This window comes from Aptenodytes forsteri, unplaced genomic scaffold, assembly GCF_000699145.1.
Source record: "Aptenodytes forsteri isolate BGI_AS27 unplaced genomic scaffold, ASM69914v1 Scaffold241, whole genome shotgun sequence".
NCBI classification, from domain to species: domain Eukaryota; kingdom Metazoa; phylum Chordata; class Aves; order Sphenisciformes; family Spheniscidae; genus Aptenodytes; species Aptenodytes forsteri.
In genome coordinates, this window is record NW_008795252.1 from 3944000 (window position 1) to 3960898 (window position 16899).

At 39.9% G+C, this 16899-nt stretch overlaps 1 protein-coding gene across 1 annotated transcript in view; it reads left to right on the plus strand.

Annotated features, from left to right (window-relative positions):
• DERA (deoxyribose-phosphate aldolase) overlaps window positions 1-16899 on the plus strand; it is a 56464-nt gene continuing 39565 nt past the window's right edge. Inside the window, exons 1-5 of the mRNA XM_019472007.1 lie at window positions 1-120; window positions 7933-8030; window positions 11789-11936; window positions 13638-13733; window positions 15187-15321. Coding sequence (XP_019327552.1) covers window positions 57-120; window positions 7933-8030; window positions 11789-11936; window positions 13638-13733; window positions 15187-15321 — 541 coding nt within the window. The 5' untranslated portion in view covers window positions 1-56. The remainder of the gene's footprint in view (window positions 121-7932; window positions 8031-11788; window positions 11937-13637; window positions 13734-15186; window positions 15322-16899) is intronic.

Sequence of the window (16899 nt, forward strand, 5' to 3'; positions counted from 1 at the left end):
ATGCTCAAGATTATTAACGGAGAGCACAGAGGGATGGATGTCTTCAGGGCTGCACCATGTTGCCTCTTCCAGCGGCAACTGATTTACCTGGAAAGGCCACTGCCCTCAGCTTATCTGCAGGTACTTGTTGCCATGCCTTTCCAGTGATCTTCGTTTAAATCAGTTGCGGTCAAAATGAGCTGGGTTAGATGTGCAGGACAGGCATAGTAGGGGAATGGCATGGCCACGACCGCCTTTGTGTTAAGTGGCAGCATACTCGCTGTGGCTGTTTCTAACAGCTGCCTTGTGCTGGCTGCTTTAAAGGGAGAACTGAATCTCCCTGCCGTTCGCTCTCCCACTAAATACGCATCTGAAATACGTTAAGTGCTGTATTTCAGTAAGTTGCTGTATCTTAGTGCTGTATCTTAGCTGCTAGCAGTACTCAAAAAGGTCTTAGTGCTGTTATCTTAGCTGCTAGCAGTACTCAAAAAGGACATGTTAAACCCTTGCCTTTATCTTTCATGGTCGCTAACAATACATGCTGCTTCTGTGACTTAGGCACTTTGGCTTTTGAAGGTTTTGTCAGCTTGTGCCAGCAGTTTTAACAGTAATTCAAATGATTTGCCCTGTATCTCACAGAACGTTCTGTAGGATTATAGTTTTCTAACAGGGACACCTAGTGGTAAAATTATCTTTTACTTAAAAATATATTATTTGAGTCCTTTTCTCTGTCTGCTATTTCTGTACTTGCTACCTAACGTCATTATTTAAGCAGCAAATTTCTGATGCTGCCATTAGAGAGCATCTATTTGCTTATCAATGACAAGCCAAACTCTTCTCAAATCGTGGCATATAATGCTTTCCCATGTGACTTTTTTTTTGGTAAAATAAATACATTTTTGTAAAAGCCCTTAATTTATCCTTTCTTTCTTTCTTGTTATCACTGTTCCTTAGTAGAAGAACAAGGTGTTTACTTGGAATAAAGAACACGTACATGTAACACAGATAAAAAGACAGATTTGCATGAACTAGTCAGAGGGTCACTAGTCTAATACACTGATACATTTACCGTCAGAGGGTCGTGTAAAGAAGGTGGATAAGGAATTTTACAAGTTTGTCATTCTGCAGGGACTGTTTGCGGAGTCATTCTTGGGTACTCGGGTTCACCACGATGCCTGCAGGGGCTGAAAGGAGTCTGCCTCTCTTGCTCTGCTCCCAAGGATGCTGGAGTATCATGGACCATATGCTTCATGTTTTGTCATGTTTTAGAAAAGCATCAGATGCAACTTTTTAATACCACTTCACAACAAAATAGTGAAACACATCAATGAGCATCTGTTTTGTAGTGTAAGATAGTAGCATACTCCTTTGGTTTAACCATGGGGATGCATCTGCCACATAGGTTTTCTGTTCCCTGCAGATGGAATTTTGATGCAACAACTTCAGAAGTGGTGGAGACAGACAGACATTCAGTAACCTTTGGTAGAAGCAGAAAATGGCAAGTAGGATGTTTAAAGTGAAGCAGATAACACAGCTTGTTTGTGTGGAGCCTGAACTTGTGCCTAGATACAAATCTCTCTTCAGGCCACTCAGCAGGGAGATTGGAAGGGGGAATGGCCTGAATGATAACACAAGGTCATGTGGCAAAACAAAAACAGAGTTGATTGCCAGTCACATAGCTTTATCATTTATTGTATTGGTAAAAGGGTAAATTGTGCCTGACCAACCTGATTGCCTTCCATAGTAAAATGGCTGGATATGTTGACAAAGGGAGAGCAGTGGATGTCACTTACTTCAACTTTAGGAAGGCTTTTGACACTGTCTTTTGCAATATTTCGTATCCAAGTTGGGACATTTGGATGGGTGGATACCGAAACGGTTAAAAACCTGGTCGGATGGTTGGGCTGAGAAGGTGATGGTCAATAGGTCATACTCTGCTTTGAGGCTGGTACCAACTAGAGTAATCAGGGGTCTAGCCTGGGACCCATCCTGTTTAATGGTTTTTTTCAGTGACCTGGAAGATGCTGAGGGAGCTGGGCTGGTTCAGCCTGGGGAAGCAATGACTTCGGGGGTCCTAACAGGAGACTGCTCATGCCTATGGGGAGTGTATCAAGAAAGCAGAGCCAGGCTCTTCATAGCATTGCATGATGGGATGAAGCGAGACAGCAGGCTTGTCTTGAGACAGAGTTCATACTGGATATAAGGAAAAACTTCTTCATGCAGGACAGTCAGGTGGTGGGGCAGGTTGCCCAGAGAGACTGTGCAGTGTCCATCCTTGAGGAGTCTCAAAACCCAACCAAATAAAGCCCTCAGCAGCCTGGTCTGAGCTCAGAGCTGACCCTGCTTTGCACAGGAGGTTGGACAAGTGACCTTCAGAGATCTTCCAAGCCAAATTATTCTATGATTCTATGGTTTTTTACCTCTGTGTGTGTCTCTATGTATGTGTGTATATAAATATATATACATATGTACTCTGAGTAATGGATAATTAGTTACAGTTGTTTTGCAAAGTATGTTCTTGGATTCTAAAGGAAAAAAAAAAAATCTGTGTTGCTCAGCCCCTCTAGTTGAAGGGCCAGAAATACATTCATTATGTTTCAATTGATATTTTTAATTATAGTTGGTATTTCTGAGCCATTTACATGTGAGAGCTAGCTTGTTGGTAAGTGGCATTTAGATAATGAAGTGTTGCATCCCTTTTCAAGACAGCGTAATTCTGTTCTAATATATTAATAACTGGTTTTAGCCTGTACTGTGGCTCTGTTTCTTCACTGTTCCTTTCTAACACCTTTTGAATCTGCTGGACAATTTTAATCAAATTTGAAGGACAGATAGATGTCTCAGAAATAAGTAAGTCACCGAGTGGAGTGACCAAATTAGTCCCTCTGTTGAGGGAAAGGCAGGCACACTTCAGCAATTACATGACTTTTCATTACATCTTTTTTTGGGGGGCTTTATGCAAGTAACAACGTCCTGTTTTACTCCATGGTTGTAAGGACCATAACAGGACGGCTGGGTTATTGGGCTGAGGAGAGGTCTCTGGAGCCAGGGAAGAAGAGAGGGAGCAGCAGAGGACTTGGACCTGCAGGAAACCCAGCTCCCATTGTTCTGCAGCTCGCTTTCTGAGGAAAGGCTTGTCAGCGGTTTTCAAGGTGCTTTGGAGGATACCGTGATCCATTTCATGTGATCCGCTGTCAACATTGTGTGATTTCACTAATGTCACAAGATAGTAGAGCTGATTTCTAGTTCAGGGCTCGTGCCTTGGTATCCTGCTTTGAGTATCTGAATGCTGATGACTTGGAGGCTGAACTTCTCTCATATAAGGAGGGCCCATCTGAAAATAAAATAGGTCCACAGCAAGTGTCACTATGGAAAAATAACTACAGCTTCTGTCTTGAAGAAACTGAATAACCCCCAAACCTCTAAACAGCTTACGTGGTAAGATTACTGTAACAAGACCTGATCCTGAAGCCTTTTCTCTCTCTTCAGTGGCTTTGCTCGGCTATGCATGGCCAGCTGGGGTCAGCCTGTGTCCAGCGGAACACCTCATTTCTCCATTAAAGGTTCAGGACACAGTTTCACTCGCTTCTCCAGAAATAACAGCTTTCATCGCTTCCCTTACCCATTTTATCATGTGTTCATGGTAAGAGCAGGAGCACACATGCTGTTTCTGGCACAGGGGAGGAAATAACCAGTTGGGGAGGCAGCTTCTTTTGGGGACAGTGCTGCCTTAAAATGCTTGTGAAACTACAGCCTCAGGCATTCTTGAGCTTTCTGTTTCACCATCTGAAGGGATGCCATCTACATGTTTTTTTTAAAGCTTCTGAAAAGCTTAGCCTATTTTATGAGGAATGTGTTAGGTATCTTAGATATTTATGTAATTATACTAATGAAGTGGTTTTATTTATTGTTTTCTGAGGAAATGCTTGGTATTTTTGGATTCATGTTCTTCAAAGAGAGGAGATGAATTTCCTGTTAAGATTTTGAATATGATTTTTTCAAATGTCTTCAGAGGAAAAAGTAAACTTGAAGAGTGATTACAGAATATTGGCTAATTAGCTATAGTGTAACTGCTTTAATTACTTTTATCCCTGAAGCCACATGACTGTGCAGATGACTAGCAGATGACTTACTTAAAAAAAAAAAAAAAAGACGTGTTCACACTGCAAGGTTAATGAGCCTAATTAAATATAGTTTTCCTTAGCCAGATACTAAATCATAAAGCTTGGGGGAGTGGGGGAGGGGGAGAATCCAAAGGCAGTCAGTTCTACTTCAAATAATGGTTTTATTCTGATATTCAATGCAAAAAAAAAAAAAAAAAAAAAAGGTTGGAATTGTGAGTGATTTTTCTGAATAGGGACACTTACATTTAAAGATTTGGTGAGACCTCACATGGCAAACTGAAAGTCTATTTAGAGACAATTATGCTGAGACATATTTGTTTTCACTTGCCCACTGCTTTAATTAATGGAGAAGGGGGCTTGAATAAAAGGTCTGTGTTAGACAGAAGTCTCCATCTGCTGCTGCGTATCACTAGAACCTTTGTCCTTCCTTGCCGTGCATTTTTTTATTACACCTTTTTATTTCCTTTGGTAAGCTGCATAATGCCTCACATTAAGTTGTACAGACAGGATGGAGTTCTGATTTCCTTTTAATTATTTAAGGTTTTTTTTTTTAAGTTTTCTGCCTCTGCTGTGCACAGTGGTTCAATATCCCACATTCAAAAACATACTTGGAGATCCAAATTCTATGGTCTTTCAAGCATACTTGGAATCCAAATTCTATGGTCTTTCAAGGAAACTTGCGTGTCAGGCACAAAAATTAGATATTGCACCTTATTGAGTTGCTATGTGTCAGCTACCTTCATGATTAGTCTGGAGTTATTAAAAACAGAAGGTAAAATGTGTTACACAGTGAAAAGGGCTTAAGCCAATGAATTTCATCATATTTGCAAAGAACTAAGAACAGGCAATCAGCTATTGCTGATCAGCTGATACGTGGTAACTTTCACAGGTGACTTTGGGCAAAGATGAGTTAGCAAAAGTCGTAGCTTTTTTTTCACTTCCACTATTCTTCCCCCTCTTTTCTCCCATTGATTGTGAATTTCTTAAACATTACTTCCCCAACGCTCCTCCCCCCTGCCCCCCCTTGCAAAGGGTATTTACACTTGACTATTTCTTTTAAGCTCATCTAGTGTGCAGCGCTCCGTTTCCTGCAGAGATTACTCAGGCCTTCTGAGAAGCTATGCTGAAAAGTCAGGTAGGGGCAGATACAATTAACAGTATGTTTCTGCCAAAGTCCAGCACAAGATGAATCAGACTGAATCTGCTCCAAATAATAAGTAGTGAAGGGTTAACCTGCTCATGGGGGAAATTTTGGTTCTTTCACTTAAATTCACGCTTATGCCCCAAAGAACCAAGAAGATGAAAATCTTCCATGTTTAACAAACTGGATGCTGTCTCCATAGTCTTCCTAACTCTTCTATAGTTTTTATAAATTAATTATTTAGTTGGATTTCTTGGTTGTTTTTCATAATGTAGAAAGAATAGGTTAGGGTAGAGTAACTGAAGCTTCTGGATCTGTATTAGAGAGCAAGAAGCTGAGTACCTCATCTAAACTGCTTGCTTTGATTTTATCACGTTTTCCAAAGGGGTTGAAAGGTCACCATGCTCAAAAGTTATCTTTGTGAATGGGATTATGATTAAAGGATTCCACCTGAGCACTTGGCATATGGTAGGAGAATCACAACACCGAGTTTGTGATTTGTTTGCTTGTTTATTTATTTGTGTTTTCCTCCCCCGTGGACTGTGTCAAATATTGCCTATAATGGCCCCATGGGAAGTGATGTGTGCTGTCTACTGATCACACAGGAGCCTCAACCTTAAAGCAACTGCGGAGGATGCAGAGGTTTCACTAGCTTATATTTCAGCTGTCTTTGTTTATATGTTTTGCATTTCTTGATATTCAAAAAGAAGGAAAGTTCTAGCCATGGGTTTAGTAGCAATAGCTTTTCTCGCCTACTTTCTACATGTCAGTTGAGCTTCTTGCTTTTTTCTCGCCTGCTTTCTACATGTCAGTTGAGCTTCTTGCTTTTGGGGCAGAATGAATAAGCCTGTGGCTTTGAAAGTGGAGGGAAGTAATGAGGGTTTGTGGTTCGACTGGTTTGCAACTTTGCAAGCTCCTCCTTTTCATTTTTGCCATACAGTGAGACTGATGCTAAAGTCTTAAAGAAATCCTTAAATTCCTTAGGATTCCTTTGAAATTCCTTCTTTGGTTTAACTTTTTTTGCTTTTGGCCAACATTTTGACCTTGCTTGTATGTGGTAATAGGAAAGTGGTAGCAAGGTGTCTTACTGTGGTCAGAACAAGATTTCATTTAGCTGTGTTTCATGCCTTTGTCCTGCATTTCCACTGAGTCATCTTTACCCTAAATTGGTTTCTTCAGAGCTTTTTTTAAGTCTAATTAGGAAAACAAGCTTCTATTTACACATACTTTAGCTAGTATATTAGTTCTGCACTTTTTTTCGCTATTATAACTATAAAGTAGGAAGGAAAAAATTTGAGGATAAGATTTCTGTACAAAATTAATCATTTTGGCTATTTGCTTTTTTTAAAGTTTTAAACCTTTTTTCATCAATGTGCTCGAGGGAAATGCAAGTTTAATACAGTAGTGAAGAAGACTCATAGAGATGAGGTGCTCTTAATAAATTAAGTCACCCAGAATTAATTACTCTTAGTATCTGAGCCCATATCCATATACTGACCTTAACTGATGATGGTGTTTGATGATTGATGGTGGTGATTTGCTGATGATTGGTGGTTAATGATTGTTGATGATGTCTTCAGAGTATTTCAATGGATTGCTTATATGATTAGTGTTTAGAAGAATTATTTATGTTTTGGTCATGAGAGATTTTAAAGATGATCTCATTTCTTTTTCCTGTGTACTTCTGTGAGCAGTTTGTGTTTATAAACATTCAAAATTACGCTTTTGGTTTATCATACTAAGCAGAAATTCTAAGATTCAAGGGCCTGAACCCTCAGTTCTCCTTTATCAGTCAGTTACCCTTCATTAAGCAGTGTCCAATTTTTGGTGCTTCTATTTTTAGGCAGTTACATTATTTTAGTAAACGTTGAGTATCTGCTTCTCTTTTGGTCTGGTTATTGTTTATGGATAGTGAAACTCACTGAAATTGTGAGCCAGGCTGTCTGCAGTGGGCATGTGAAGGAATTCAAACGATGAAGATGTTGCCCTGAGTCCTCCACGGTGCTTGGCAAGGTGAGCGCTTCTCAGGCCGGCATGCATCTCGGCAGCTTCCAGGCAGATATGTTGCCCAGGAATTCAGTGCTTTTGGAAACTTGCAGTTAGTCAGGCCCTAGTAGCAAATTCAGTAAAATTAGCTCTAGACAATAACAACTCAAATGCTTTGTTACGCAAGGGTCTGTCCAGAGGTTTTGGTGACTGTGTGGGATACAGTTCCTGTAAGCAAAGATTAACGCACGCAAAAAATGCTGTTGTATCCTGGGTGCCAGCAGACAAGCAAAGGACTGAATGAATGTTACCATATTCTGGAATCAAGAAGTAAATCGGCAAGCAATGGCAGAAGGCTGTTTTGCGGGGTTTTTTTGTATGCTACATGTATAATAAACTTCATAGTCCAGGACTGGCAACATAGTGTCTCTCATCAGCAGTAAGTTAATTCAGTTGTAATGGCAAACAAAACACGGTGAGTGAAACATCCAGTTCACAGATCATACCCTAACAGAAGTTAATACTATTATGGTATTTTGGACTGGTGATAAATACGCAAGCCCTTAAAAGGACAGAAGAGCACAACGTGCTCTTCAGAGGTCCCAAACCAAGCCACAACTTTCTTCTGAAGTGCCACACCGTATGTTAAAAGAACACACAAATAGATGAGACTTTTTTTTCTTCTTTTTTTTCCCAACCCAGAACTTGGCTGGATCTCAAAAGTGCATGTGAATCGACCTGCAGTTGTGAGGCATGCAGAACGAATTAAAAAATGGAGAACTGTGAAAGGTAATTGGCAAGTAAGTGCTCTTTTTATGCATTCTGTTCCTGTATTTTTAAAGCAGTCACTCTCCCTCTCCAGGCTGCAATATTGAATTTTTTTCAAGATGCATGTAACCTTAAAAGATGTGCTTGTCCATGTCTTATTTTAATAATTTGTATTTGATGATGATGGGATGGAATAAGGTGACGCATTTATCCAAACAAGTTAAAAACCTTGTAACTCATGAGTGGCAAAACCACAAATGAATTTAAGTCATCTTTATTCATGAGTGGATTAAATTGTATATTACTATCCCACCACATTTATTCTGTTTCCCAGACAGACTTCTCTGCACGCTGCCTTCTTATTTTTTAATTTTAAAGCTGTAAGATATGATCGTGGTCCCTGTCAAGTTTGACCTACCTGGATGATTTTTCTTTACTTAAACATCCCCAACATGTGTGATTTCTTTGCTTAACTAGTTCTTACCTAAAACTCAAAAATACTGACTGGCTATGGCACTGGGGGGGGGAAAGGAAAAAAAAAAAAAAGAAGAAAGGAAAAAAAAGAGGCTACTAATGTTAAGGGGGCTTTCTTAACTCCTGAGATAAGGTAAAAGATCAGTTATTGTCCATCTTAGTATAAAATAGGTTCATGTAAGCCACTGCTAAAGCTAGTGGTGAAAATGAGCTTTTCTTCAAGGCTATCTTGTATTCATTGAACACACACGCTTAATGTGTTAGCAGTTAGTCAGCCTCTGCTGTTTACTGCCCCCCTGGCAGAACTGGCAGATACTGGCCTGGTGTGCATTTTGGTTTCTCCAGTTTGCACATCAGAATCATAATGCAAAGCCATTAGGTCAGCAGTGTAAGCTAATACCTTCTGCAAAGCAGGGCGGGTGAGGCACAGCCATGTGCTGGTTTCTGCTGCCTCAGTGGCAGAACGGGAAGCGCTGAGAGGGGAATGGCAGGCAGAGCTGGCTGCAGGATGCTGTAAGTACTTCGACAGCGTTTAGCCAAGGGCAAGGTCTGAGAAATGCCGTGGAGCAGACCCAGAGCTCCCAGCGAGCTCTCAGCCATGGGGCTGTAACCGGTGTCCAAAGGACAAGTTGATTCTTCGTTCACCAAACAGCTGTTCTGCAAGCAAATGTGTGTGATTCCTCCCCTCTGCATGCTAAACAAATTGTTTACTTGCAACAGTAACTGTTAACGTGGAAGCAGGAGGAAGGAGACACTCAAGGATCAATCTTAACAGTCCAACGTAGTAGAACAAAGCAAGAATTATTTAATTATACTTAATTCTTCAAAAAACTGTTCAAAATAGTTGGTATCCTGAGCTTAGCATGTTGGGCAGCCATTCTGGGGTGGCTGAAGCTGCGTTCGCAATGAGCACGGATTTTGTGGATGACAGTTTGGGGATAATTTGATGTAGCTGTGCGAGATCCTACTGGAAGGTGATAGAAAACAACTTCCTGCCTGTTACATGAACCTGAAAGTCTGTGCTTTGAATGTTATGATTACATAAAAAATGGACATAAACTGAGGAAAGTTAGACATTAGCTCAGCATTTCCCAAGAGTTTCTTACACATAAAAAGTCACTTGATCTAGTTGAAGATGTCCCTGCCCACAGCAGGGGGGTTGGACTAGATGACCTTTAGAGGTCCCTTCCAACCCAAACTATTCTATGATTCTATTCTATGATACCAAGTCTAGCAGTCCAGTGGCTCTGGGTGGGGAAATAGTGTCAGTGAGAAAATCCAGAGGGTATTCCATAACCTTGGCTATCTTCAGATACTGCAGGTGCAGTAATCTAAAACCAAACTATTTATGATTCTATTCTATGATACCAAGTCTAGCAGTCCAGTGGCTCTGGGTGGGGAAATAGTGTCAGTGAGAAAATCCAGAGGGTATTCCATAACCTTGGCTATCTTCAGATACTGCAGGTGCAGTAATCTAAAAAGTAAGTCTTCTGATTTGACAGAAGTTACTATATAAAGAACAAAGGAATAGAGAGCCACAGGCTTTGATTACAAAGAATCATTGGGAAGAAAGGGATTTCGTGTCACTCCCTCAACATGGCTGTAGGACAAATGTTTAATTATTACTAACACTTCTTCACTCTCCTGTGTAGTAACACTGGTACTGAGCTACTCGAGTGAGGTTTTACTTTGAAGAATGCCAAGAGATTATTTTCAGAAGCATCTCTCCTGTGTTTGAACACTGTCATTGCAGTCATGATAGTCATGTGCTATTTATTTCACAGAGATGATTCTGAACCTTTACATGTTTGAATGTAAGTAGCACCACAGATTTAAATTTTGAAGCCCATTTCCCAAAATACTCATTTGAAAAACCCTTTTAAAGAAAATGAAGTTCATACCAGTTCTTGGAACTCCGTGACTACATCTGTCTTGATGACTTTATGATTCATGTTATAAGAGATGAGACAAAAATTCCCTCAAGTAAAGGATATAAAAATCCAAGTAAAAGAAACTTAAAACCATTTAAAGTGAAAAACCTTTCTGAAGTATTATAGGGTGAAAGTAGAAACCAGTTAGAAAGAAGCAGTCAAGCTTAGACTAACAGAGGCCAGTAACGGTTCATTCTGTGTTTAGTCACACCAAAGTAGCTTTCAGTGTAACATTTACTGCAAGTTCAGAAAGGAGACTCCCATCAGCGAAGTGTGAAAGGTTTGTAGGCTGGCCAGCATCTTCAGATTTGCAGAGTAATACCTCTATGAAGAAACAGCAAATTTTGCTGCCTATACTGACAAATCCTGTCACAGAGCAGAGCAGTCAGGGAGGGACTTCACGGACTCAAGTGGACTTTGCTGTTGCAAACTCTCCCCTTGTTGAACAAGTGCCCACTAAGAGATGTCAGCTTTCAGTGAAGCCATCACTGTAAATGAGAATTTGCTGGAAGATCTTCATCAAATATTTCAAAATAATGTCTTAATCTCAATTTTTGTTCAGCAAAAAATCTCAAAAAATATTTAGTTGTGCTTCTGTTCCATTCCATTCTCCAATTAGTCTTTTAAAATTCCATAGCATTTTCATCTAAAGAGTGCTTTAGCCCTGTCACTTAGCTCTTGCTTTTGGTTTTTGCACCAAATAATTACACATTTTTTTATTCCTGATTCACACAAAAGAAAGTGGAAACATCTAGAGTCTAGACCCTAAGTTTTAAGAAGTCTGGGTTCTTACCCCCCACTGATTCCACGTTTCACTCTCACAGCAGGAGAAGCATGCAAACATGCAAGTGTGCAAATTGCTGATGTGTACACTCATCTGGTTATTGGCAATTGCAAACCTGTGCTCCTCTTGAAGCACGTGTACAATTTTTTGTGCATGCAAGCTTTGAAGATACAGACATACTATATAGAACGGAGCATATTATAACAGTGAGGTTCCTCACATAGGTGATGTTTTTATCTTTGTCTTATAGAATTGAATTTGAAACAAGATGCTTTTTGTCCAGGTAAAAATGTTTGTCTGATTCTTAGAGTCCCATTTGGTAGTTAGCTTTCACACCAAAAATTGGAATTCGATCCTTTGAGAGAGCTGACTTTTGATTCCAAATCCTTTCTGTGCCATTAGATACTGCTCAAGACATAAACAAATATCTGCCGTCCCTGTCTGTCATAAACCATTCTTTACATATCCTCCATGTTATATCCCATACGTTTCCTTATTCTTAGAGTGAGAGCCAGGCTTCTGATTCCTGCATCTTCTAAATCAGTTTGGTTTTGGAAGTGTAAACTGAAATATTGTATTCCTCGCTTCACTCCCTGTGTAGGCTGCTTGGCTGCTGAAAGCTGTCACCTGCATAGACCTTACCACTCTTTCAGGCGATGATACTCCTTCAAATGTTCACAGACTGTGTTTTAAAGCAAAGCATCCCATCAGAGAGGACCTGCTGAAAGCCTTGGATATGCATGATAAAGGTACGATTGGTTTTGTTGTGTGTGTTGTGTAGAGAAAATGTCTGCATTTCCTCAGTATTTTTTCAATTTTCAGATACATGTAAAAACGGCCTCCTCTTTCTATAATGGAAGCAGTTATGGTAGGCAGAGCTGCAGAGCTAATAGTCCTGAGAGAACAAACTAGGTCCTGTATGGCCTTATTCAAAGCAACTGTCTTAAGTTCTAACTGCAAAATATCTATTCCTTTGAGTTAATATAAGAATACAAGGAGAAAAAAGTCTGTTCTCAGTTTGGCAATCAAAGTGAAGCATGGACTCAGGGCGACACTGTAAGTTATGATACCTGATGAGCAAATTTGATATGGAAGCCACAAGTGTGCAACCTCAGTGAATGTCTTTTAATAACAGTGCACAAAGGTGAAACTAATTGAGTATTCTGTTAATCTGCTGATGTCCTTACTAAGTTGGAGAAGTGGGGAGTGTGACTCCTTTGGATTTCATACTTAGCTGCTGTTGCTGTATGTAACTACCGAGCCTGCCGCTTTGCCCGTCAGAAAAGATGCATTCCACAGTCCTAAGCATGTTATTTTTGCTTCAGAAAACATTACCTGTGACCTGCTTGTTTCAGTAGTTAAGATAGGAGACATCTTTGCAGCCCAGTCTACTTTAAGGAATCAGTCCTGCAGTGAGTGTATGTGGTTGTGTGCGTATCACGTATGTACACACTCATGCGTGTACACACACACACTTACACACACTTCCCAGCTAAGTCAGCAGAGTTGAAGGGGCAGAAGACAGCCCTTAAGAACTAGTGGTAAAACTTTCATTGATATTACTCAAGCAGGCTCCATCTGAATTCCCAATGTTACACCCAAGACTGAACACGATTCAACTTCAGAGCAAATTGAGACTGTCAATGTAACTATCAATAAAACCTCTTTATACCTGAGCAGTTCTTCTGAATTTTTCCAGATGTAATCACTGATGTGTCAGTGAGTAGCATTTGACTTTTGTCCTGTCATGTTGGCCTTATGATGATCTATCAAAAACAAAAGCAGGGACATTTGGGGCATGCTTTTACTATTGAAATATTTCAGTTTTACATGGGCATTGGTCCACCAATTGAAGTCATGTGAGGTAAAACCAAAGAGGAATCAGACCTCTGGTTTTAAGCCATACACATAAAATATCAAAGATTAGTCTTTTTTTAAAACTTGGATTTATGGACTCTTCAAACGGTTGAAGTATTAAATACGAGGTCAATTATCTGAGACTTTGAGAGAATAGCATTTTAACTAGAAATGCAGTAGGACTGCATTAACATAAAGACTGCTCAGTTGCTGCTGGGCTCAGTCTGGCTCAACAAGTAAGGACAGAGCTTGGCAGTGCGGTTTCTCTCACAGTAATTTGCTGACTAAGCATGTCTTAACTGTACATGGTGGCATTAAACAGTGAATCTGTCGATAAAAATCTTGGTGTTTTAATTCCTGCTAATGCAAACTTGCTCCCAGGGTCAGCTGAAAGAACATGAGGGAGGTAACAATATGGAGAATCACCTGAACTGCTTGAACAATAAAAGAGATATCCCTGCTATAGGTGCTTAAAATCCTTGTGAGAATGCAGAAGTGGGAGGTGCAAACAATGCACACATGCTCATAATATGGATTGCACCGGAGAAGGTGGAAATCTATACATATGAAAAAGTGAACTGTGGCTTTTGCAGGTATTACTGTCGGAGCAGTTTGTGTATATCCCGCAAGAGTCACCGATGCTGTTAATGCCCTAAAGGCTGCTGGCTGTAACATACCAGTAGCTTCAGGTATGTTTTATTCTGAAATATCCAACTAAATATTTTGATGCTGTAAAATATGTAGAAAAATCCAGAAGTTTGGACTTGCTTTTGTTGCAGAGAGTAAGGTAAAAAGGTAGCAGGTGGAAGGAAGGGAATGGAGGGGAGGATTTGCTTCTGGTATAATCTTTTGTTTTCTTTCAACTTCAAGCTTATCAGCAATGCCAAGTCTGTTTTGCTGGAAGCTCTTCAAAGAGGTCCTTGAGATCTATCAGTATTTCCCTCACCCAAATAGAAGAAATTGCAATAGTGTGCAGGAGAAAGTATCAGTAGACACTAAGTAGATAATAAAACTGCAATATGAGATTTTAGGAGTTCTAGTACAAGTTTCTTTCCTTATCAATTGTTTGGCTTTTAAGTATAATCCTACAAGCTGAATTCGATGAAGCTGTGTGCAGAGGCAAGGGTTATTGCCTGCTGAGCAGCCCACAGGTTTAGGACTTGTACTTGCAAATCTAATAGTGGCAGCTTTTCTCCAGTCACCACACACAACAGACAAGTCCTGAATCTACAATAAGCAAGAAGTAGTATCAAAGAATTATGCAGGTTGGAAGAGAGCTCTGGATGTCATCTGGTCCAACCTCCTGCTCAAAGCAGGGGCTAACTTTGAAGTTAGGTCAGGTGTTTAATGCTAAGATCCATGTTTTCTGGTTTTGGGGGTTTTGTTGTTGTCAAAGAATTTGCAGGTTGGAAGAGAGCTCTGGATGTCATCTGGTCCAACCTCCTGCTCAAAGCAGGGGCTAACTTTGAAGTTAGGTCAGGTGTTTAATGCTAAGATCCATGTTTTCTGGTTTTGGGGGTTTTGTTGTTGTTTCATTGTTGTGTAGAGAAAAATACATGCTAAATGCATTTATATGTCAGAGAGAAAGAGGATCTTTGTCAGAGATCCTCTTTGTCATTATTTCTTCCATTTCCAAAGTTACCTTTGGGTTTTGTACTTAAACATTATAAAGGTAATCTTAAGTAGACCTCATTGAAAACAATTTTTGCTGTATTGTGATTTAGCTGTTAAACATATTACTGGGATTTAACTTGAAATACTACTTAAAAGAATTGGGGGGAATGAAAAATGTGTGTATTGCTTCATATATGAGTTCACTCCTTGTTTGCTCAATTCTGCTGGAGGCAATAGATATTGTGCTTTCTTATGAAGGCTGCTTTGGAAAAATTTAAGGCATGTGAAAGAGTCCTTTTTGCAAGATGCACTTAGTATCTTGTTGGGCGTTGGTTCTTGAGGGAAGAGCAAATGCTTCTTGTGGATGAAGAGAGAGTAGGATGAGGTGCCTTTAGATTTTTTTGAATTGTGGTAGGGTTAAAAAAAGGAATAACTTTCAAACTCTTTGGTGTATTAGAGGTATTTGCAATTTTATGGTCAATTTATAAAATGTTTTCTTCCCTCTACCTGCATCCTCTTTCTTGCTAGTGGCTGCTGGGTTTCCATCTGGACAAACTTCTCTAGAAACCAAACTGGCTGAAATAAAGCTAGCTGTGGAATATGGTGCCAGAGAGATTGACATTGTCATTAGCAGGAGTCTGGTGTTGACTGGCCAGTGGGAAGGTAAGTACCCACCCTTCGGCAAGGAACCTAAGCCTGTGTACGTGCACGTGCAAGCTCTGTCTTTGTCTCTTCCCCAGTCTCCACATCAGTCCTTGAAGAATTTGGTCCCTCCCCTAAGAGTGACTGATAACCTGGGGCACTGAACTAAATAACAACTATTTCGCTAATTTATGACTAATGGTTGGATTTTTTTAAAAGAATGCTGTTACAAGTTCTGTCAGGTTGGGTATTCAGAATGACTTTGTGTTTTCGAAAATTTGGGTCTATTCCTTCTGTGCCGTTAGAGGATTTTGTGTACAGGATTGAAAAAATAGCAAGTGGAATGGAAGTGAATGCCTATGGTCTAATTATTTGAACAGTTCTGTTAAAACCCCCAAGGGGCTGCTAATGTAGATGATACCTTGTTAAATACACGTTTCAATTCTTGACAAAAATATGTATTTTAGCTGTTTTCTTTTCCCTGGAAGTTGAGGGTACAAATTGACTGTTCATATTATTATTGATGTTCTTGTGCCTGTAGACTACTACTAATTATAAGAACAATAATGCTGAAGATGGTTTTTGCTCTAATTGCCTCCTTAATGTACTGTGAATGGTTTGCCTTAAGTGCTGACAATGCTCCTATAACTAATCTCCATGTGAAGGTAAACACATCATTGTCTTGGAATGAATTTTCCATTTAGTTGTATAATGCATTGCCGTAATAGCCTGTTTGCTTGGAAGAGTTTATAAAGGACCCCTGGTACCTGAGTTTGGTTAAGGAAATGCAGTCATCGTGGTAACAGATCATATTTTCTGATTTTGGTCTTCCTTCAATTAGCAGTTAGAATTGAACCAAAAACCAGGTTTCTGCATCTGTGTCTTCAGGACTGATATCCTGGTTTCCACTTGCTCTAACATCTTGGCCTCTTTTGTAGTATTTACCATCTCCATTCTTTTGCTCTTAAATATATGCAGCTTTACAAATGTTTGACTTCTTGAGGATGGGCATTGTTGCAGACATTTGTTTCTTTCAGACTGGCTATTTTAAGTTGAGTTATGGCCCCAGAAATTGCTAGAACATGGAGACTGTGTGATTGAGCAGTTTTAAATAAGACAGAATGATGGTCAAATTCTGTACCAGCTGCAAGACTATACACACACCTTCCTATGCTGTATCTTTGTTAGGTTCTACGCTATGGTCTACAAAGCAGGTACCCCCTCCAGGAGCTGTGCTCCGCTGGGAACACGTATAGGTCTTGGATACAAAATGATCTGTCATTTGTGACAGTCAGTGATCTGTCACCAAGACTAAAAAAAGACCACTAAACTGGACTTGAGCAGCAACTTGCAATTGTGTCTGAAAAAGTCTGTCTTGCAGCAATTTCTGACATAATCGTGGTTACCATGCTTCAGACTTTGTGGTACAAACCACTGTTAAGTGCAGGTTGTATAGAGCAGAGATCAAAAAGTTAGTGCATGCAGGCAGTTGCAAATGCAGGCTCGAGGTTATATTGCCCAGGATTACGTGAAGGAGAACTCAGAGGAGAAATACAGGGCTAGATTAAGAGAGAAAGTTTGTATCAGTGATTGAGATGA